Source organism: Scheffersomyces amazonensis (genome assembly GCF_036850825.1).
Source record: "Scheffersomyces amazonensis strain UFMG-HMD-26.3 chromosome Unknown RJT21scaffold_5, whole genome shotgun sequence".
NCBI lineage: Eukaryota > Fungi > Ascomycota > Pichiomycetes > Serinales > Debaryomycetaceae > Scheffersomyces > Scheffersomyces amazonensis.
In genome coordinates, this window is record NW_027042745.1 from 781,799 (window position 1) to 805,806 (window position 24,008).

General features: G+C 32.3%; 8 protein-coding genes across 8 annotated transcripts; 3 read left to right on the plus strand and 5 right to left on the minus strand. All coding sequences in view use genetic code 12, as the record gives it.

The window, feature by feature from the left end:
* Window positions 1–1,681: 1,681 nt before the first annotated feature.
* On the minus strand, window positions 1,682–3,829 carry CCT2 (chaperonin-containing T-complex subunit). Its single transcript, XM_064884708.1, has one exon. It carries the CDS (start codon window positions 3,510–3,512, stop codon window positions 1,929–1,931), a length of 1,584 nt encoding a protein of 527 aa, XP_064737357.1. The 5' UTR covers window positions 3,513–3,829; the 3' UTR covers window positions 1,682–1,928.
* Window positions 3,830–4,303: 474 nt separating this feature from the next.
* Window positions 4,304–6,581, plus strand: RJT21DRAFT_47505 (Ca(2+)-binding ATP:ADP antiporter). Its single transcript, XM_064884714.1, has one exon. It carries the CDS (start codon window positions 4,517–4,519, stop codon window positions 6,167–6,169), a length of 1,653 nt encoding a protein of 550 aa, XP_064737358.1. The 5' UTR covers window positions 4,304–4,516; the 3' UTR covers window positions 6,170–6,581.
* Window positions 6,216–6,887, minus strand: RJT21DRAFT_3282 (uncharacterized protein; the record flags this gene model as incomplete). The annotated part of the gene is made up of 1 exon (XM_064884167.1): window positions 6,216–6,887. The coding sequence occupies one exon, from the start codon at window positions 6,885–6,887 to the stop codon at window positions 6,216–6,218; it is 672 nt and encodes a 223-aa protein (XP_064737359.1).
* Window positions 6,888–7,035: 148 nt separating this feature from the next.
* PMS1 (ATP-binding mismatch repair protein) lies at window positions 7,036–9,657 on the plus strand (the record flags this gene model as incomplete). The annotated part of the gene is made up of 1 exon (XM_064884168.1): window positions 7,036–9,657. The coding sequence occupies one exon, from the start codon at window positions 7,036–7,038 to the stop codon at window positions 9,655–9,657; it is 2,622 nt and encodes an 873-aa protein (XP_064737360.1).
* Window positions 9,658–10,167: 510 nt separating this feature from the next.
* Window positions 10,168–12,015, minus strand: RJT21DRAFT_121826 (uncharacterized protein). The gene has a single exon (XM_064882230.1). The coding sequence runs from the start codon at window positions 10,844–10,846 to the stop codon at window positions 10,610–10,612; it is 237 nt and encodes a 78-aa protein (XP_064737361.1). The 5' UTR covers window positions 10,847–12,015; the 3' UTR covers window positions 10,168–10,609.
* On the minus strand, window positions 12,016–12,423 carry RJT21DRAFT_121827 (uncharacterized protein). The gene has a single exon (XM_064882231.1). It carries the CDS (start codon window positions 12,327–12,329, stop codon window positions 12,027–12,029), a length of 303 nt encoding a protein of 100 aa, XP_064737362.1. The 5' UTR covers window positions 12,330–12,423; the 3' UTR covers window positions 12,016–12,026.
* Window positions 12,424–13,232: 809 nt separating this feature from the next.
* RJT21DRAFT_87032 (uncharacterized protein) lies at window positions 13,233–16,346 on the plus strand (the record flags this gene model as incomplete). The annotated part of the gene is made up of 4 exons (XM_064885502.1): window positions 13,233–13,547; window positions 13,860–14,130; window positions 14,248–14,390; window positions 14,565–16,346. 4 exons carry the CDS (start codon window positions 13,233–13,235, stop codon window positions 16,344–16,346), a joined length of 2,511 nt encoding a protein of 836 aa, XP_064737363.1.
* Window positions 16,347–16,873: 527 nt separating this feature from the next.
* RJT21DRAFT_115289 (uncharacterized protein) lies at window positions 16,874–20,905 on the minus strand (the record flags this gene model as incomplete). The annotated part of the gene is made up of 1 exon (XM_064880330.1): window positions 16,874–20,905. The coding sequence occupies one exon, from the start codon at window positions 20,903–20,905 to the stop codon at window positions 16,874–16,876; it is 4,032 nt and encodes a 1,343-aa protein (XP_064737364.1).
* Between the last annotated feature and the right edge of the window lie 3,103 nt (window positions 20,906–24,008).

Genomic DNA, 24,008 nt, shown 5'->3' on the forward strand with positions numbered 1-24,008 from the left:
CGGCGAAAAGCCTCAATTTGCTGTTTAAGGTTAAAAGAGATTCAAAATTTAAAGTTGGGTAAAGTAAGGAAACTTCAACCTGAATTCCCAATTGATCGATGCCTTCAGTATAATGACAAGCGTTTGACTTTGAGTTAAACAGAATTTCATTCCATATGTAATACTATGTAATGGAATAAATGTCAATATCTAAGATTGCTATATAATTTTAATGTAATTTAATTTAATTTTTATTTTTATTTTATTAAGTGAGTTGTCGTCATTCCATTCCCTTAGTCATACTCTTATTAACGTGTCGTCGATCTGCTTTGTAGATATCCATCGAATTAAAGAATGGTTGAAAATCTGTCAACTTGATATTTTCATCTGCGAATTGCATTGCCTCCTTTTTTTGCGGAACTACATGAATTGCTTTAATTGATTATATAGATTTGTTTGTTTCTACCATATATCCGATCGTCTATGGTATCATTACTATCTTTGAGACCTCCTCGTTTTCCGGTCCGTCTTGGTCCAGTTTTGTGCTGTAGAGTACTGTATGCAGCAGTTAATAATAGAACGATTTCATCGTCATCGTAGATAATTGTTTTGGTTACTATGTATTGTTATGTTTTGTTGTCTACATTTACTACCTGTTCTTTAAATCAACTTGGCCCAGATCTATTTTCAAAATAAGCTACATTCAATTCACATGGTTACGTCATTCTCCCATAATTGAATTTGCTCTTAGTATACCAGTACTGTTATCTATTCATTGACAGTAGTTCACAATATGCATCAGAGTACTGAAAGTTCCTTAAGCAGGCTGTAGCGCGATCCCGCATCACAAAAGTAAATACGTCACTTGAAAATTGACATCCTAATAAGACAGGTATTTTTCCGATAGAACGGGGTAACACGTTCTGATATTTATATTTGGCCAAAGAATCTAGCAGAATTCTCTAATCAAAGATAAGACATCCATCCACAGTATAATTTACTGTGATAAGACTGAATTTGAACACAATTATCATACATTAGGAAGAGATCCAAGATTTATAAAATAGAATATATTCTGTCTGTCTTTTTTGGGAGCAACCTTATTGTTCCGATCTTGGCATGTTGCAAGGTTGTAGCCACATATATTTCCCCAGAAGTTTATGGAATAATTAGCTCGTAGGCCAAAGTGTGTATATGTTACTCTTCTCTTCATGACGATATCAGCTTAACATTTAGTTGGGAGTTCTCCATAAAAAACGTGACTCAAGTACGTGAATCCTCTGCTAGTGAAGAGGGTTAAAATAATGGGACTTCTGAGCCAGACAAATTTGCATTGCCCCACAGTTAACAGCAGATGGCCAATTCAAGAAATTAAGTCATCTCTGTATTCGTAGATCGGCATTTGTATTGTATATTGTTGTTAAGGTTACACTTTCGTTCACCTGGTTGAGTCCAAGATGTAAATATGCGTCTGGAGAGGTTATTTCGTAAAAGCAAACCTTCACTGTGGTTGCATTCTTTGAAGTTCTCTTTCTTTTTGTTCTTCACTGAGTCAAGTATATCTAAGAGCGCTAAAACCAATAAACCATATTGGTGACAGTAATTACTTTACTTTATATAGAGATATCAAACTTTTATTTAAATGTTTATCTCTATAGTTATACTTGGCATCAGTAAGCAAGTTCTGTTTACAATCAGTTAACAATCGTATTTGTTTCATGTCTAAATCTTAAGTATTTATTTGCAACTTAATGTTAAGTATACTCTTCTCAAAGGTACTATGTAAATGTCGGATTATATGGCCACCATTAAATTACAATTACTATTGTATGACAATTACAATTACAATTACATGACAATTATAATGTTAAGACAGAGCCCTAATCCTAAATTAATGCTATCTATTAAATACTATTTGGTATATGTACATACAAGAATCATTCCCCAGACTAATGGTTTCTATCAGCGGTACGTGGTTTAGCTCTGATAATGTTATCAACTCTTAATAAAACTTCAGCAGCTTCAGTAGCTGATGATACAACAGCCCTTTTTAATTTATAAGATTCCACAATACCTAATTCTTTCATATCATCGACAGTCCCACTATTTAAATTAAGACCAGAAGTGGTTAAACCATTATATATGGCAGCTCTTAACTTGGTCACTAATTCAGAAGAATCGAACCCAGCATTATCAGCTAAAATAGTAGGTAATTGCTTTAAAGCTTTACTGTAAGATTCAATAGCAATAGACTTTTTACCAGTTTCATTGGCTGCACATTGATCAACAGCTTTAGCCATAATCATTTCTGAGCATCCACCACCTAACACAGTTCTTGTTTCTCTTGTAGTTTGTGATAAAACAGATAAAGCATCATGTAAAGATCTTTCAGCTTCATCTAATACTTGATCAGAAGAACCTCTTAAAACAATAGTACATGCTTCACCAGCAGCGACACCACTGAATTTAATGAAAGTATCTTCACCAATTAAAACTTCTTCGATTAAATCACAATAACCTAATTTAACTTTTTCAGGAGTATCGAAAGTTGAAACAACTTCACCTCCAGTAACTAATGCTAATCTTTCAATACCATCAAAATCAGCATGTTCAATGGAATTTATTTTAGCATCAGTAAATAATTGTTCTGGATAATCATAAATTAATTGTCTATTAATAAAGACATTTATACCGAATTTACCAATTTTATCAACTTTAGTTTTCATCTTTAATTTTTCAGCTTTTTCTAATTCAGCTAATTTTGAACTTGAATTAACTTTAAATTTAGCCCCAAAGATTTTAACTTTATCAGTATCCATTGAAGTATTGGCAATTAAGATCTTTGCTTTTTCAATTCTTTTTGGTTGATTTATACCAAATTTCTTTTCCAATATGAACCCTTCATCTAAATAAGAATCCAGTAATTTTCCACCAATTTTTTTGATTATTTGAATATTATTTAAGTTAGTTGAACCTTTTAATCTTAATATAGCATCAACAGCTAAGGTTGAAAATAATTCTTTATCTTGAGATAAAATTTTTGATGATAATGTTGTTCTAGCGATATTAAGTAAATCTTGTTTGAATAATTCTGGTTTAGATCCATTATTAGTTGCTGCTTTATCTAAGGCTTCTAAAGCTACATTTCTAGCAATTCTATAACCTTCAATAATTGTTTGAGGATGAATTTTCTTTTCATCAATTAATTTTTCAGCTTCTCTTAATAATTCAGCTGATAAAACAGTTACAGAAGTTGTACCATCACCAACTTCATCATCTTGAACTTTAGATATATTAACTAGAACTTTGGCAGCTGGATTATCAAATGGTATAGACTTTAAGATGGTGGCACCATCATTAGTTATTAAAGCTGAATCAGTATTAGTTGAACTTTGTAATAATTTATCCATACCCTTTGGACCTAAAGTTGATTTAACTAAATCTCCAACAGCAATAGCTCCAACAAATGCAGACATACGAGCATTTTCAGCTCTTTCTTCAGTGGCTTGATCACCGAATATTTGAACCGACATAATGTTATTCAATTACTTTGCTTATAAATCAAATCAATCTAAATCAGCTCAATTATACATGCTTTTTAACGTGTTTCTCGAAGTCTGATCGTTGACAAACAAAAATTTATTTTAGTCGTGTGCGGTGTCCAATTTTATATCAAAAGTATTTGATTTCCTCTGCTTAAATTCACCTGTTGATTATATGGGCTCTGGGCCATATCTGACAGTGACTAAATTTTTCCTTTTATTTCATACCTATCTTAGATTTTCTAAACGTTAGGATCTCATATTAGACTGGTTAATTATATGAATTCATCGTAGAGTGTAAGAATTAGTATACATTTACAGTATTGAACAAGACAAAGAGTAATGTTATCGTAATTGGATTTAATTTACAAGCAATATAAGTACATAGTCTATATAATATTAAACTTTCTATAAAATTTAGTTCTTTATATCTCCTTCAAGCAAACGCAAGGATCACTTTCGAATCAATTTGCAACCAATATATTTATAGTAAAACTAAGCGAGCTGGCTACATCCAAACATCAACCCAATTATTTTTACTCCAAACAAAATCCTCAAAAGACACCTAAAAAAAATTTTGGCGTATCCCGGGTGGTATTTAGCTCGGCTTGAACTGACTTTATTTAACGGCAATTGACTTTCTCACCAACTAATCAGTAGATTTGTAGTGAAATAAAGTGGACCATTTTAGAACCAATAAGATTTGTTTTTCTACAAGTCTTGGTAAATTTTTTTTAGGGCAAGTCATCTAATCAGATCATTTTCTCCATCCTCAATAGTTGCAGTTGCAATCCATCTCCATCTCCATCTCCATCTTCATCTCCAAATTCGCTTGATTTAATTCATACCTTATGTTACAATTAGAATTCATATAGATTCATTGTTTAACCCTATAACCAAATAAATCAAAAAGTAACAATAGATCACTTCATCCTACGTATCTTTGTTAATAATTAATAATTTATTCATTGCATTATACATACATAAACAAAAAAATGTCACCTAATACCATAATAACTTCTGCATCATCTTATACTTCCAAACAAGAAGGAAGTGAAATAATAATCCCTGCTAAACCTAATGATTATGAGGCACTATTCAAAAAATTAGATATTGAACATAATGGAGAAATAACTCTAAAAGATTTCAAACGATCTCTAAAACAATTAAAACATCCTATAAGTGAAAATCCCGATTTAATACAATCAGTTTTTAATTCATTCGATTCAAATCATGATAAAAAGATTGATTTTAATGATTTTAAATTATATCTAACAACGACTGATGATCAAATTTTAAAAGGGTTTAATATAATAGATCAAGATAATGATGGGAAATTAAATAAAGCAGATTTTGTTCATTATTTAAAGAAATCATTACATTTAAAACCTTCAGATTATGATATTGATATGTTATTCTCTCAAATTGATTATAAACATGATGGATATATTACTTATGATGAATTTAGAGAATTTTTAATCTTAATGCCTCGTTTAGATGGTTCAAGAATTAGAACAGCTTATAATTTCATTGCTGAAGAATTCGATTTATCTCCTGATGGTGAAGTCACTTTAATTAATCAATTTTTAAATGGTTTTGGCTTCTTCTTAGCTGGTGGACTTTCTGGTGTTGTATCAAGAACTTGTACGGCTCCATTTGATAGAATAAAAGTATTTTTAATTGCAAGAACTGATTTATCTTCGACAATATTACATTCAAGAAAAGAGATTGCTCGTCAAATAGAAGAAGGTGCATCAACCAAATTAATAGAAGAAGCAAGAGCTCATTTAGCTCATATAGAAAGGGAAGCAGCTGCAGCAGCAGCTGCTGAACCTCATCACCAAAAGACAATTAGATCTCCTATAATACAAGCAGCAAGAACTTTATATAAACAAGGGGGGTTAAGAAGTTTCTATGTTGGTAATGGTTTAAATGTTTTAAAAGTGTTTCCTGAAGCTGCTATGAAATTCGGATCATTTGAAGCAACAAAAAGATTTTTAGCTAGAGTTGAAGGTGTTGATGATACATCTAAATTATCTAAAGGATCTAATTATTTGAGTGGAGGTATTGGGGGAGTTTGTGCACAATTCACTACATATCCAATTGATACTTTAAAATTTAGAGTTCAATGTTCAAATTTAGATTCCAATATAAAGGGTAATGATTTATTAATATTAACTGCTAAAGAAATGTATAAAGAAGGAGGATTTAGAATCTTTTATCGTGGATTATATGTTGGCTTAAGTGGTATATTTCCATATGCTGCGTTAGATTTGGGTACTTTTACAACAATTAAGAATTATTTGGTTAAAAGACAAAGTAAATTAACTGGACAACGAGAAGAACATGTTAAACTTTCTAATTTTACTGTCTTAAGTTTAGGAGCTTTATCAGGTACATTTGGAGCCACAGTAGTTTATCCAATTAATTTATTAAGAACAAGATTACAAGCTCAAGGAACTTATGCTCATCCTTATAGATATAATGGGTTTAAAGATGTTTTACAACAAACTATACAAAGAGAAGGTGTTCCTGGTTTGTTTAAAGGTTTGGTACCTAATTTAGCAAAGGCAGCGCCAGCCATTTCAATTACCTATTTCATGTATGAGAATTTAAAGAATATATTTGGTTTAACATCTACCCGATAATTTGGTATTCATTGTATAATTCAATTCATTCATTATAGTACATAGACTACATATATTCATTATGTATATCAAAATTAAATATGTAAAGATTAATTTGTCCGATTGGTTTAAATTTAATTATAGCGTTGTTGTTGGTGTTATTATTGTTGGTGTTATTGTCTGACTGGGATAGTCTAACCCAATTGGAGTTTACTAAATTTAGTGAATCAGGAACATTAACAATTACTTTAAAAAATAATTCATTATCAGGAGTGACAATTTGATTTCTTTTCAATTCATTTATATGGTGATATAATAAGGTATTAAATTGTAAATAAATGTCTTTCCAACTGAGTTGAGGATCATTAATTATTGTCGAATTATCGTCTTTTATGTCATCATTATTAAAATTGTCATGCATAATTATTAAGTCATGAAAATTAATTAATAAATCATGGAAATTTATTATATAATTCCGTAATGGCTTTTGAGATTTGACATTATATATAATTAATGTCAATTGCAATGTATTATTTATATTGTTAAGTAATTTATTAATTAGTTCATTTATATATGTTTGTAATTGAGGATTTCTATTATGATAAACTAATATATCAAAAGCTCTTGATTGATCATAAATTTCAATGTCGTATATTTTGTTGTAGTACAAGATTTGATTAATCCAGACAGTCAAGAATTCCTTGAAGGTTAACACGAGTGCTTTGACAGTGATACTCATTCATCCCTCAGTGTCTGTCTGTGTCTGTTAGTAACTTAGTTTGTCTGTTGTCTGTCTTTGCTAAAGTGTACATGTATACCCTCAAGAAAAGACGCGTAGTTAAAAAATGTCTGATTATACCCACCTTTTCACATCCAAATACCATAAAATGTCCATTAAGCAAATTAACCACCATGACATCTCCAAATTAACATCGGGACAAGTCATAATTGATCTACGATCCATTGTCAAAGAATTGGTAGAAAATTCCATTGACGCCAATAGCAATAAAATTGAAATAATATTTCAAAATTACGGTAGTGAATCAATTCAAATTAATGATAATGGAAAAGGTATAAGTCAAGACAATTTTGTATGGTTATGCTTAAGATCTCATACTTCAAAGTTAGTGGAATTTGAAGATTTACATACTTTAACCAGTTTAGGATTTAGAGGTGAAGCATTGAATTCTATATGTTCGATAAGTTCTAAAGTTAGAGTATTAACCACCTCTATTGAAGACAAGACTTATCAATATGAATTAGAGTATGATCAATTAGGTCAATTAACTAGTCAATCTAAGAAACCAACGGCTCTGAAAAATGGTACTTCCCTCATTATCCATCAATTGTTTAAGAATTTACCAGTTCGATATAAAAACTTTATAAAGAATATAAAGAATGAATTTCATAAATGTATTCAATTCTTAATAAATTATTTACTTATATATCCAACCATTAAATTTTCAGTATTTAATATTATTAATGGTAAAAGATCTTTAATTTTAAGTACTAGTGGAGGTATAAATATTAATCCAATTGATAATTTAATTAATGTATTTGGATCTAATAATCAATTTAAGAGTTTATTACCAATAAATGATTTAATAATTAATGATGATATAATTTTAAAAGGGTATATATCAAATTATTCATTTGGTTTGGGTCGTTCAAGTAATGATAAACAATTTTTATTCATTAATAAAAGACCAATTAATAATAAAAAATTATCAAAACTTATAACTGAAGTTTATAAAACTTTTAATCATTTGCAATTTCCAATTTTTATAATTAATTTGGAGATTAATCCACAAATTTTGGATATTAATTTGGTTCCTGATAAGACAATGGTATTAATTCATAATGAGTCTGAAGTCTTTGAATTGATACGACAGAAATTGTCGGATTATTTTAGTAGCCAAGACAATTATGTGCCGAAGAGTAATTTAACTGCCAAAATTGAAAAAGTTGACAGTTCCACACAAGCCAAAATTAGAGAAGATGAACATGAAGAGGATAATGAAAAGGAAAATGTAAACTCAATAGTACGACCTTCAGTTAAAAGAGTAATAGTCGAAGAGATCAACTTGAATAGTGAGGGACAAGTAGAGGTGAAGACATCGAGGCCCACATACAAAGAAGTCTCGTCTGAAAGTGATAGTGAAGAAGAAGAAGAAGAAGAAGAGCAGGAAGTAGATGAAGAAGAGGAGGAAGTAGAAGAAGAAGAAGACGAAGAAGAAGACGAAGAAGAAGACGAAGAGGAGGAACAAGAAGATGGTCAAGAAATCAAACAAGTGCATGATCAACATGGTCTGAAATCATCTGCTACTGATGTTGTACAAATGACTGAAACTGAAGGTGAAAGGGTTGGAGAAAGTGTGAGCTCAGAAGAACTTGAAGATGATCAAGGAGAAGAAGAGGTGCAGAATAATAGCAAAGTGAACGTTAATTCCATTAAAGAACATCCTGTCAAGATAAGTAACAAGAGATCTATGACTAACAGAGATACACCCATTTCATCAACTATTGATTCCAACATTTCACTGGATGATCATCCTCAAGGATCATCGCAAACTATAGATGGTATTGAGGGTTGTGAACATGATCATAATGATAATGATAATGATAATCATGGAAAGAACTTCTATCCTGTAAATGTGACAGAAGAAGAAATAGAGATTAAGATTGGTTCTGAAATAACTGAAGAACCTCCCATAAAGAAACTTAAAACAAGTGAGATTCATAAATTAAGTTATCAATTGAATTCACAAGAGATATTCTCAACTTTGGATAAGTTTGAATTAAAAGATGTTGATATTAAAAGTGAAAATGAAGAGAGAAATGAATTTGAGATTGATGATATCCAACAAAATCAAGATAGTAAACTTTCTTATATTATTTCCAAGCAAGACTTTTTAAATATGAAATTAATCGGACAATTCAATCTTGGATTTATTTTGGTATCATTAAATCATCAAAAGAATTTGTTTATAATCGATCAACATGCAAGTGATGAAAAGTTCAATTTTGAAAGATTGCAAGATGAATTTGAAATTCAATATCAAAATTTAATTGCTCCATTACCAGTTGAATTAAATATTATTGAAGAAATGGTTGTAATAGAAAATGAGAAGATTATTAATTCTAATGGATTCAAGTTTAATATTAATGAACTAAAGCGTCCTGGGTTCAGAATTGAATTGACTACATTCCCAAGCTTCAAAGGTACCGTATTCGATTTGAATGACTTTTACGAATTGATTGATTTAGTAAATTCTCATCCTCATAACAAGTCAATAAAGTGTCGTAAGATTCGGAGTATTTTGGCCCTGAAAGCTTGTCGAAGTAGTATTATGATAGGACAATCTTTAAGTAAACACCGAATGGATAAAGTGGTTAAGAATTTGAATATTTTAGATAAACCTTGGAATTGTCCGCATGGTAGACCAACAATGAGACATTTAATTGAATTGAATAAATGGAAAAATAATCTTCAAGATTATCAGTTATGATAGTTTGAACCAGTTGCAAAAAATAAGACACTTGCACAAAATACGAAAAATGACAAAAAAATTTTAGAAAAAATTTAAAAAGTGACAAAAAATAACTTTCAAGGTATGGTAAAGATGACACATCATTTTTGAAAAGAGGGGATCGGTGGTAAATTTAAGCAAATGAAATGCTCATTGTCACAATAACGGTTCTGTCTGTACGGTACAATGTAGAAATCAGACATTCTTTCTAGAAGCTTTTCTTTTTCATATTCAATCTTATTAAATATGTTATTTTGTCCCAACGGAAGCTAGTTACTCATTAACACATTTACGATTGACAAAATAGATTTGATATAGGTAAATTATGATAATAAACGTATATATTTATTTTTAGAAATGTGCTAGACAATTCTATATAATTTGAATGAAGCCATAACGAGGCATAGCGTAGCATAGCATAAAATAGCTAAGCATAAAATAGCTTAGCATATATTAGAGCAGCATTGACGGATAACGAAGGTATAACGCGGGATCTTGAATTTCATAGAAATTAAATAATTTGTACAGGTTATCTGCATAAGCTAAAAGACTTAATCAATGTCATGAAGATTTTTTAGGTCATTATTTTGCGACTTATTTTTATGCCGCAGCATCTCTATTAAGAATTTCAAATAATAAAAAGCATATATAATTCTTATTGCATGAGAGCTGCGATAAGAAGATGAAATCTACCGTTGAAGTTTATATCTCTACCCCGCTGGAGGCGCGCTTAAGCTTTGAAATTTTACCATTGCTGGCACAACCAAGATTAAATGTGCATCGGGTGGTTATTAGATCTGTGTTTTGGTTAGAATAGTTGACTTTTGTATGTAGTAGACCGCCTGGTTTTTTTAATTGATTTACATGCATGATATGTTGACAAATAAGAAAAGGATTACAGTGCTGCATAATGCCTAAATTGTTATTATGATCATGTAGTGCAGCTCAACCCGATCCAAAGTATTGACTGGCGCTTAAATTTCAAAAAAGGAAACAAAAAGAAACTGTATACTCCAAGATTGTTGATAGGGAACGAGAACCCGTACAATGGGAAGGCATTTTGGAGAGGGGGCAGAATGTTCCTATAAAAAAATAAATTCGAATAGTGAAGAAAGTAAATGTGGTTTGAAACAATGGCAACGTTAAAGAATCTTTTTAACAGGAACATTTCTATTATAAGACTAAAGAATATTTTTTGTACAGTTTTCTTCTATACGGAACATTTTGTCTAAACAAAGCATGGCGGCGGATAAAATTGTAGCCAAACTGATCTACGGCATTCTTCTACGATTGTTTGCATTTCGAAAATATTTATTTTTATATTTTTAGCTTCTGTTTTTAATTTCTTCTGGGGTTGAATAATATAATTGGCTGATTAAAGCTTAAGTAAGATCTAAACCTATTTATCTTTACGAAACTTCTCAGCCCTGAAATCGTACCATATACAATTGCTGTTTATTTGAATTACCAATCAGTAAATGTTAACTCAATTACGTACACGAGCTTATTTCATCCTGTCGCAAGTTAGTGGTCCAGGCACACCGAAATATTGCGGGTTTTGAAAGTTCGGGCCTCACATCTTTAATTTGTGACTGCGTTTGTCAACAATTATTTTTTTTATATAATATTTTTTATCGATTGGGCTTCTAGAAGACCCCAGGATTAGTAACACAACATTAGTAACCCTAACATCCCCTCTTTATTCTTATGTTTTCACATAGTTATTCATAGCAAACTAACTAGAACGGCTTTAATGATAGTATATTAGTATAGAACATGAAAATCGTCTCGATACACGATTTCAGTTAAAATTAGCAAATAAACTGTGCATAAAATACCTGCAACCTTAGATTCTTTTAAATATGCCTATATAGAGAATGAATCTTTAGGTTTAGTTCTTGAACCATTAACATTGCAAATACACGAATACAACATATAAAGTACGAAAACAGTAATTACTGCCAAACTAAAACAATAAGCTTATCCAAGAAATTTTACACATTCGAAATCTATCAAAGTGTCAGAACAAACAAAAGAAAATACATTTTTAGAATACGAATTTTTTTGTTTGAGTCATGTTGCAATCAGTCAATGTTTAAAGTGAACGAATTAGGAAAAAAATTGCAGTATAAGGTACGATAGTAAATATATCGTGGTGGCGTAGATGGCTGCACCAAATTACAATAAACAATAGAATTGTGGTAAAGATAGGTAATAGTCGGCTGTATCGTAACTGAAATATTCCATCTTCTGATTTATAATCAGATGAAGACGAGACTGTAGAGAGCTAGAACAAGTAATATGTTTAATATGTGTGTCAAATGTAAAATAGCAAAAGTTTTTGTTCGTCAATTGTATAGATAACATACGATATCATGCAAGTGAAGATAGATTATGCTTAATATAAATTGAAAAAAAAACTTCAATATGAGAAATAAGTTAGTCAACAACAACAAAAACATTACTGCAGTTAAAAACATAAATGTAGTTAAAACATAACTGCAGTACATAGACCAAACTATTTCATGGAGAGTGAAATAAGCCATGAACAAACAATCCGGTATTTTGGAAAAAAAATATTCTATGTGTAAGAGTCCCCTATTGCCCATTGTATGAGAGATTTTTATTTTATAGGTGAAGTGCAAGTACATAAATATTTTTGTCTGATTCGTCGGAACTGTCTGACCTTGGACCAGCGTGCATGGTTTTAGTATAAGAGCATATATATATAACCCTCAAAGAGACCCTAGACACAAATATAACCGAATAAAAATTTTGTGTCCTGCGATCTAATATTATACTTTTACTTTTCTGTCTTATTCACTATTTGTATAACTTATTACCATATGAACACATCACCTCAACCTTAGACCAAAAGTCAAATCTCAAACTTGCTGCTATAAATTGACATCTCCATTGTTTCATCCCTACTTACATATATCCACATTGTGTGCACACATCCATATACACATCCACATCTCCAGCTTAAATATCGGTGATATATTTTATAACCACCAACATCATTTTTCACACCCGCCTTTCCAATCACTATAATATAATTGACAAAAAAAACGACACTTAGTACAAAAAGCACCCCCCACTCTCACACAAAAATACTCACATCTAAAAAAAAAAATAACAAGAAATCCAAAAAAAACCATTTCATCAATAGAAATACTTTAACCTTAACTTATTAAAGTTAAACCATAATTATATTTTCAACCAAACTAAGATCCACAGACACATAGGCATATAGTACGGGCTCCAACATTCCCTTGTATGCTGTAAAGGTCATCTGCTCCACTGAAAAATTGAAAATATTTAGGGCACAAAATAAAGCCAGCTCCGAAGCAGAAGTCAGTTGATAATTAAAAACCGGATAGGACCGAAGTACAAATCAAGACACGGAGTCAAATTCAAAGTTATAAACATTTACGAACAGATTGACAGACAAAATTTGTAAGTTGCAAATAATTCCTTACTGAATAATATTAAAATAATTGAAAGATAAAAGTTGATAACATATCGTACGGCTTGAAACAGTGTCACAAGAAATGTCTCAGACACCTGCATTTTCAAGACTAGTAACAGAGAGAAAGAGTCGAAGAACTCATAAGAACTCTCGTGATGGCTGTCCAAATTGTAAAGCCAAAAGAATAAAGTGTTCGGAAGAATTACCAGCATGTTCTAATTGTATTAAGAAGAATTATCATTGTGGTTATCTAGATTTTCCAGCAGAAAAGTTGGAACTATTAAGAAAGAAGAATGAAAAGAGACAACGAGAACATCCTCAATTTCATGACTCTCAGATCCTTCAATCTCCTGCCAATTCTTTAGGTATAATGTCAAATTCTAGTTCTAATAGTGCTGTTAGTAATCTAAATTCATTAAATACCACTATTTTAACTACCAACAGTTCAACTAATGAAGTAACTCCGATCTCCATAGCGTCTCAATTTCATCAACTGCAACCTCCACAACCACAAATTGACTATTCATCTTCAAATTCCTCATTAAATACAACTCCATTAATTAATAATTCTCCTTCAGTTCAAGCATATAAACCAATATCGGAATCCAATTTTTCATTTTCTAATGGAATTGCTTCCAATAGTACTGCAACTTCAAATGACTTTGATCCTTCTTCATCTAATTATCATCTTCATATTGCTTATCATGAGAATAATAATAATAGTAGCTTATTCTCTTGGTCTGATCCTAATGGAAATCAACCTCCAGACATTTTTGCATCGGCATCTCCCTTCAATCAAAATATTGATCCCTCGGAGTTCTACATAACAAAGGATGATCTTCGAGTGGCTCTTTATAAGGATTCTCTATTCAAATTAACTTCTAGTGATGCTAAATGGCCTCACCCTTTACCTCCACAACAAATCCAGCATTTGAAACATAGTGTCAATCAGCATAATCATAATCATGAGCACCAGCATCGTCATAACCATCAAAATCAGCAGCTACTCACTCAACCACCTCCTCAGCAACAACAACAACTAATTTCTCAACAGTTCCAACAACAATTACAACCTGGTTTACATCAATCTCCTCAAGATGATTTCTTGTCGGCAACAAGTACATCTAATGAAGATGATAATGTAAGTAGTAATAGTTTTGAAAATTCTGCTAATACTTTCAGTCGTCATATTCATTCACTTGATAATAATATTGAAGAATTGACCAAAGACCTCTTTGATGTTCCTGCTAATCAAGTGTTAGAAAGTAGAGCTAATAACAACAGCAATAACAATAACAATAATGGTTTCAGTAACAATAATAATCATAGCAATAATAATAATGATACAGGTGGACATAAGAATGATCAAGATTCATCATTGGGATTCTTAGAACCGGCAACTCCACTTGAACAGTCATTCAATTTGAATAACAATATTGTTCATAGTCATCCTCCACCATCGGCTCATCCTTCACATCCAGGTACTCCCTTAGATAATGCAATAAGTATGCCATTTACTTGTCAGAAACTTGTAAAAACTTATAAGAGGAAGCGGATGTTTATCCCTCTTAGATCAGGTCTTGATCAAAGTAGTTTATCATTTTACAGCCTTTACGCACCAGTATGGAGATATGAACATACCGATATATTCTGGACGGCAGTTTTCAATCAAAGTATTGTCCTAGATCTTTATTTTTCATTCTTTATGGATAGAGGATTAAGTGTACTTATAAAAGTTATTAATACAGTAGTTAATGCTGAAAGTAATACTACATCATTCACAGTTAAAGATTTGAATATCTTAACTAAAAAGTCTTATTCTTATTATGGAATGTTAATAAAAGAATTAAGAGAATCATTAACCAATATTCATATTGAATATCCTATTAAAATTTCAACTTATTCAGCTTGGACAACTTTCTTACACTTACATGCAGCAGTTGAAACAGTAGTATTGATGCATACTGGTACTGCATCATTATTAAATACTTATGTTCATGAGATGTCAAGTACTAGCGAAATTACTTCAACATTACAGGCATCTATTCAAAATCATTCTAATCATGTATCATTTGCTTTAGTACCTGATTATAAATTCGATGTAATTCGTGAATTATATCAAGATTTACTTGATCTTCGATCATTTATAATCTATAATCCTGATTTAACTTCAAAGAATAATGGAGTACTTGTGAATACATTTGTTGAATTAGAAACATTCTTAAAGGATTTAATAGAGGTTACATACCCTAAGATGCTTTATATTAATAATTTTTATAAGGCTGCTAATAACATTGAGGATAATTCCGATAATATTATATTTACTTCACCATCTTTATTGTTTGATATCTTAGTTCATTGGTTTAGAATATTTCCTAGTGAAGCATCTTCAGTTGGATCTGATATGTCACCTTTAAAGAAAACTTTTTACTTATTCTTTAATGCTATAGGTAAAGCTTTAGGTCATGTTTTCACTCCCTTTAGAAGTGTTATGTTGATTGATTCTGTAAATATAATGTATCCTATTGTTGATACAGATTGTATGACTTATAAAATCCATCCTGAACATTGTCCTGATCTTGCACAATATAATTATCTTTCGAGAATGTCAATGAAACTTATGAGGATTATTCAATTTTTTAATAATAGAGTTGAATTATTGGGCTATTTTTTAGCAGATAAGACTATCTTACATTCTACTTCATATTTACAAGCAGTAGGACCTACTCATGATAGATCAAGATATAATCAAGGCGATATTATACAAATTAAGTCGGGTAAACTTCCAAGTCTTAATGAAATCATGATGACTAATTTCAATGTTGAGAATGCAATTGGTTTATGGAATTATCCTTTATTACCTGATTTGGTACATGAATCTTTCCCATTCCCAGATGAAGATCGAGGTCTTTATCGAAAGATTATTGAAAAAGAAAATGAAAGTCAACATGAACGAATCAAGAATGCTGATTATGATTCTTCTACAATCATTAAAGAATTTAATTATGATATAGGAATGTTCAGCTTTGATTTCAATATTACTACCCCTTTACGTACTTATCAGAGAGCCCTGAAAGACAGTTGGGATTTCAATAAATTCCCAATTGAAGAAATAAAGACAAGACTCAAATATTTCGAAGATTCTCGAAAACAAATTGCTATTGCGGTAGGAGAAAATCGTCAGGATGAGAAGTAAATATCTTCCTCATATCATCAAAAAAAAATTCAATTTACTTCTTGTTTGTTTATTATTATTACAACTTTTACTATTACTATTTCAATTACCACTTTACTTTTATTTTATTTTATTTTATTTAATTTCATTAAGAATATGCATAACCTCTGGACATTAAGGATATATTATCTCATACGAAATTTTGTTCCTTACCCTTTTAATTCTATAGTCTTTTTACCTTCTGTATTACTATATATAAATATCAATTAATTTATTTATTTATTTATTTATTTATTTATTACTATCACTCCTACGAATAAAATAAAACTCATGGAACTACTAAACTTGGATTGGGGTACAGTATTTACAAATAGTTGTAGAATGATTAGCTTATAAAAGCATACATAACTTCTAATAACATAATAACATATATTTTAATGCAGGATCATATAAGCAAAATCATAATCAAACAATATATAGAAAGTGCTTTTATAATATAATAACTATTTTACAAAATTGCAAACGTGTATAGAACTAAAAGGAATCGTTTAAATCATAAGCATGAAAATCAAACCTGAAATGATGCTTAAGGCAGTGGTAGAAGCGAATGTACTTGCTCCATTGGCGTATTCTTCAACTTCATATTCCATATTGCCTTCACCGCCTTCTGTATGTCCTGAGCTATGGCTTTGGACGACTTCCAACTCTGGTTCATCCTTATAGGATTGACCATTGTTAGATGCGACATCGGAATTATCTTCTACAGCATCTTCTACGAAGTTAGGAGTACTTGTGGAAACCGTTGTGAAATAATCAACATTGGCATCATGCACAAGGGCCACGGTCTCAGTTGTTAAAGAACCAGCGGCATCTGTAGTGGTGATAATCCTAGCTGATTCGGTGACAATAGATCCATCAGCAAATGTTGTTACAACTGTAACCAAGTTAAGATCAGTTACTGCAGCTTCTTCCACTTCCTTTTCATTCAGAACGTTTTCATTTAATGTGGAATCTGAATCTGCCTTAGAATCTGCATCGGTACCACCAACAATTGAATTGCCAGCATTACCATTGTTGTTAGCGTTGTCAGCGTTGTTGTCAGCGTTGTTGTCAGCGTTGTTGTCAGCGTTGTTGTCAGCGTTGTTGTCAGCGTTGTTGTCAGCGTTGTTGTCAGCGTTGTTGTCAGCGTTGTTGTCAGCGTTGTTGCCAGCGTTGTAATTAACATTATTGTTAACGTTGTTGCCAGCGTTGTAATTAACATTATTGTTAACGTTGTTGCCAGCGTTGTTGTCAGCGTTGTAATTAACATTATTGTTAACGTTGTTATCAGCGTTGTTAGCGTTGTTAGCGTTGTTAGCGTTGTTAGCGTTGTTAGCGTTGTTAGCGTTGTTAGCGTTGTTAGCGTTGTTACCAGAATTAACGTAACCAGGATTATTGTTATCATTTACCACATCTGCGGCAACTTCGTTACTACCAGCTCCATCATTAGCATTGTTGACAGCATTAGAGCCAGCTCCATCACTTGCAACATATTCGACATTATTAGAATCACCTTGGTTGGATTGGACATTTTCATCACCTGTGATATTGGTATTTCCATCGTTTATGACATTGTCATTTGTAATATCACCTACAGGGTTTCCATTTACAATATCATTGGAATCAGCGTCATTCATATCAGAATTGTTACCAGAACCTTCAACATTCAAATCATTATCGACTACCTGTGTGCTATGGCTATCAGAAATATCATTGGTAATAGTGTTGACATTTCCTTGTGCATCAGATGAAACAATGACTTCATAAACTGCGGTAGTTTCTTGATTTGGAGCCAAGGTTATAATAACAGTGGATGTATATGTAGTGATATCAGGTGAGAAGGTAGCTATGGTTGACACTTGTCCTTCTTCATCAGTAACGAAGTAGCCAGTCTCAGTTGCAATTGAACCATCAGCAGCAACTGTAGTGAAAACAGTTGTGAAAACTACAGTAGCATTATCAGAGCCATCATTATGGGAATCATTATCTTCATCAACAGTGGAGGTTGGTAATACAATTACAACAGTATTTGTGAAATCTCCAGTGATGGTGTATGAGGTTGGATAAGTATTTGTCCAGGTAGAGCTTTGAGTTGCAGTGACAACTGGTGATTCTACTAAAACGGTATCCATATCATCGCCAGTTATCGTTCTTGTTGTAACTTGAGTACCAGTCCATGGAGTTGTAACAGTAGTGGTAGAATGAGCATTTGTCATGGTATCATTAGGTTCATCCAAGAAACTAGTGTAAGTGTACCATTCACCTTCAGAGTTCTGAGGATCTACCACTATGGCAGTCTTAGTTTCAAGGCTTCCATCAGGTTCAGTAATAACAATAGTAGTGGTGTACGACCAATCTGAATGTGCTTCCGAAAGGGTAGCACTTGTACTGGTGGTAGTTTCAGTATAGTCATCATTACCGTCATTAACAGTGGAGGTTGGTAATACAATTACAACAGTATTTGTGAAATCTCCAGTGATGGTGTATGAGGTTGGATAAGTATTTGTCCAGGTAGAGCTTTGAGTTGCAGTGACAACTGGTGATTCTACTAAAACGGTATCCATATCATCGCCAGTTATCGTTCTTGTTGTAACTTGAGTACCAGTCCATGGAGTTGTAACAGTAGTGGTAGAATGAGCATTTGTAATGGTATCATGTTCACTATTATTAGAAGTTTCTTGTGATGTATGTACGGACTCACTTGAGGACAGTTGTGGTTCAACTGCAGTGGAAATTGGATCTTCATCAAACCAGGATGTAACGGTATACCAATTACCATAAGAGTCAGTTGGATCAATTATGATACCTGTTCTGGTTGAGACATTACCATCAGAAAATGTGATTGTCTGAGTTGTTGTCAGTGTCCATTCAGAGTATTCTTCGGTTGGGAGTGAAGTGATTTCAGATAATATTGAAGTGACTTCATATTCTGATGATGTTCCAACTGAAGAACTCTCTATTTCTGCTTCATTTGACGTTTCCATAGGTGGCTCGACTGAAGTTTCTACTCCTACTACAGATGATGTTTCTAATTCAGCTTCAGACGAGCTGTCAGGAGCAATCATAGATGAGCTTTCAGAAACTGCGGCAGATGAACTCTCAGCCTCATACGAACTTTCCGGAGTATTGGTAGATGAAATTTCAACTTCAGATGTAACCCCAGGAACAGATACAGAGCTCTCGAGAGCAGTGGTAGAGGAACTTTCAAGTTGAGATGAGCTTTCAGCTTCAGATGAGATTTCTTCCACAGATGAGCTTTCAGGAATAACTTCAGTGGAGCTTTCAGGAGCAGCAGTTGATGAGCTTTCAGCTTCAGTTGAACTTTCAGGAATAACTTCGGAGGAGCTTTCAGGAGCAGCTTCAGATGAGCTTTCAGCTTCAGATGAGCTTTCAGCTTCAGATGAGCTTTCAGCTTCAGATGAGCTTTCGGGAGCAGTAGTGGATGAACTTTCAGCTTCAGATGAGCTTTCAAAATCAACTTCACCTTTAATTAACTTATCCCATAAATCTTGTGGAAAATCAGGTTGTTGATCAGTACATTGACATGCATATGGAATAGTAGGTGTAACATTTCCACTGTAAGAAATGTAACCATAACAGTAAATATCATAGCAGTAAGATGTCAATACAAAGTTTGATTCATCATATCCTGTTCCTATTTTGAATGCAAAACTCATAGTATCCGTTGTAAATTTTAAAGTGTCACCACTGTAACTGAAATTGTAAGAATCAAAATCGTTGTGACTGAGAATAGAGATTTGATTATTTTTTTGACCAAGTCCATAAATTTCAAGCGTTTGTGTTTCTTTTTCGTTTAATTCGTCATCTAAATCAAGTAATAAAAGTGTAATGCTTTCATCCATGTAATACATTTGATCATTAGCATCATAAGGATCGTTGATAATGTAAGTACCAATGGTATTGATCGCTACACAACCGCCTCCAGTCAAGGTAGCATATTGGTGACTGTCACTAACTCTATTAATACATATCGAACCCGAATTTTCAAATACATCATCTTCAGAACCAATAGTGAGCCAACCAGAAGCGTAATAATTTTTAGCATCCAAACCATTATTGATGTAAAATTTACCACTATTTGTAAATTCTTTAGGTTCAACGTAAAAATCCAAAAGGTAGTTCAGAGAAGAACCTTGAACAAAGATTGATCCCTCGTTATTTAGAACAACATCAGACCATTGATGAAGTGAATAATCCGTTTCACTAGGCGAGTCATCAGCGACTATCAAGTAAGCTCCTTTTTGAACTTCTATTTCTTGATTTACATTAACACTGAAATCATCTGAATCAAAAATCAACCATGGTGGTGAAGCTGCACTTCTGATATATAGGAAAGCATCTTCTTCCACCTGTATTGAATCAAGTGTCATCTGTGTAGCTTGAACAAGGGTCTGATCACCTGAATATACTTCAATGTCTGAAAGTTGCAACAGATCATCAAGAGTAATTGCACGGCCACTCACTGTAGCTGTGCTCAACGAAAGCAATAAGATTGTAAATATTTTGTAATTCAAATTCATATTATTGAATAACTATAAGTAGTTAAGTATACTACAAAAGCAGCTAGTTGTATATCCTGGGTTGATTTGTCTCCATATATATATGGCTAGGTGATTCAGGCTATGCAAGAATTTGCTGTAATGAATGTACTAGGACTGACCCCAAGCCCACCATTGTATATTTGGTGTGTCGCAATTATCGAGATTCTTGGTATTTTTTGCAGCTTCGGAATAGTGCCGGATTAGTGCGATTAATAAAAAAAAAGAAACAAGACAATGGCCACGCATCACAAAATGACAATAGAAACTATTTATCAGTATGACATAATCTGCTGAAAAGCACACCATAGTGATGACTATTCTTTTGTTCTTTTTGTTCTTATTGGATATTTATTCCAATAATTGGATCATATTTTAGGGTAAAGCCCCATAAGATCATTGTTAATGTGTCAAGTCATTGATAACTAAAAAATCGAGTTTTCACGTTCGATGCATAGTTGACGTCTGCAAATCTCCACACATTAACACCTAATATACTATTAAGATACTTCTCTCGCATCTGCAGTAGAAGCGTAGAAAATAAGCACTATGCTTTCGTGAAAGACAAGTAAGATTCACTTATTAGAGTTTGGCCAAGTTCATATCCTAAAGTAATTTACTGCCCTCTTGAAATAGATATCTTGAACATTCAGGGTAAATTATGACAGTATAATCAGATGATTGTATCACGAGAACTTACATTACGAATGAACTAAAGTGAAAAAGAAAAGTGACGAATCTGGAGTGCGCAGATCTTATCGCAGATCTTTAGACGGGGAAGAAATCTGTATAATTCTTCAAGCAGGCGCATTACACTTTGGATTGTTATTCAGTGTCTAGACTCGTCGCGGCTGAATAGATCATGCATTTTTGACTCGATCTATAATTTCTATTTAGCGCAATGTATTTCGTTAAATTAATAGACACAAAAGAAAATAAACTAGCATCAAAATAGTTTTCCAGTTTATGTAGTCCTTTTAACAATATTTTTTAATTTGCCACAGTTAGAGAATATATCTTCGGAACTAATAAAAATTCAGGAAATCAAAACGCAGGAGTGCTACTTCGATTAAATGCTTTTGCTGAAGATAGTACCTACATATCTATACCCTTCTGTTAAGTAGGAATTCGATATATAGTTTCTTTGTGAAAAACAACCTTATTTTTATTATATTATGTAATATTTATAAGCAGTATTCTGCATAGTATATGCGTTATTATATACAGCATCGAGTCAAATAAACCCCACAACAAAATACGAATTAGAGTACTCGAGATTAATTCAAAAAAAAAAAAGAAAGTTGCTTCCTTATAGTTTAATAAAAAGATTATTCATAGGTTATTCCATAGATATCATTGTTTGCTGCTTATCGAAGTATTAAGAAAGAAGGACAAAAACAAACTTGTGTAATTTCGAATACAAGACTTTTATTGCGTTATTCGTCTGAAGTCAATTTTAATACGACTTGTTCGGCGTTAGCAGATCTGACGACGATGGCTTCTTTACATTCTGTTCCCATCTACTCCTTTTCCCTGTTTAACGCGCCCACTAACCTTAAATCTATGATTAGTGAAAATCATACTTCCAATTGTTCCAATAGCGGCAAATCCAATTTGCAATCGTTTTATCTTTAACAAATACTTGTGCTTCTGGAGATAAAGCAATGAATAAGCTATCAGAAACTATTTGATTTACATCCAACTATGCCAACTCTTGCATTATACTCGAATGCTGATACAAATTCATTTTTCAACGATACAGAATAGATTACCTAAAGCAATAGCACTTGCAAAGGATCTACAAAGTCCATGATTTTACTCCCAAGAGGTTGTAGATTTTCATTTGTGCTGCTAATAAAAGAAGGTTGAACTTGAATTCCCTTTTCAACACAAGCCAATACTGAAAAACCGATATGCTTTCCGGCATTGCGGTTTAAATTAAAGAGTAATAGTAATCCAGATGCAAGAGGTGACAATATTCCTGAGATTATGTTAAAACGTTTTATGTATCTGCACCTTTGAACTAACACACCGGCAATGATTAAAAGACAACAACTGAAATACTCATAGGCAACAACCAGATACCACTATGAGGGGATGATACCCAAGCACAACGTGATAATAAATGGAAATACATAGCATTGAAAAAGTAAAGACTCCTGTGACGGCAAGTACAGAGGCTATGATTTGTGGGATTTCAATAATTATTGGCAAAAAGTTGATATTTGGAAAAGAACCAATTCCAAATTGTGAATCTAATTAAGAAGCCACCACCTTTAATAAATATTATAATGACAGTAGCGGATGCCCAACTATAGTTGTAACCTCCAAAACTAAGAGTCAATAAAAGAATAATGCAGCCAGCAACTAATAAAACCGATTCTAAATAGCCAAATCAATTCAACTCTTGTTTAGTATCAACTTTTGGTCTTGGTGGATTGAAAGACCATACTAAGAATGCAAATGCTACAGTGTCAATTGATAAATTAACATAAAAGCACCATCTGCAACTAACTTTCAAGGTGAAAGCTCACCCAAGTAATGAACACAATACAATTTTGAGCCTACTAGAATGAACAATTATTCTGCAGTTAAATTCTTCAAATTTTGAAACGTTTCAAATAAAATAGCTGTGCTGCTGGCAAAATCAATGTCGAAATCCTCAACTCTAATTGCAGCTTGAAAATTAATTACAACAAATAAGTTGGAACAATGAATAAGAATCACTCAATTTTATTGTCTTCACACTAAAACTAAATTAAAATTTAATAAAAGCCAAAAATAAAGAACAAATCTACTTTTATTTAATAAAAAGAGTATACATGTATAAAGATCTGTTAGTTAAAGAACAAAATATCGGCTGGGATGACAGTTAAGAAATACATTTCCCCCAGTATCGTGTATTTCTGAGTAATAATGTACGTCATAAGCTTCGTGGTTTAATAAAAAAGCTCATCTCACAAGAGTTGAATTCCTCACTCTGGGAGATTGAGCTAGATTTGCAGCGTGGTTTGCAATCTGCCAACGCAAAATAAGAGATCAGTGGAACTACCAATTTTGGTGAGTGGAGATGAGGAAGATGAGT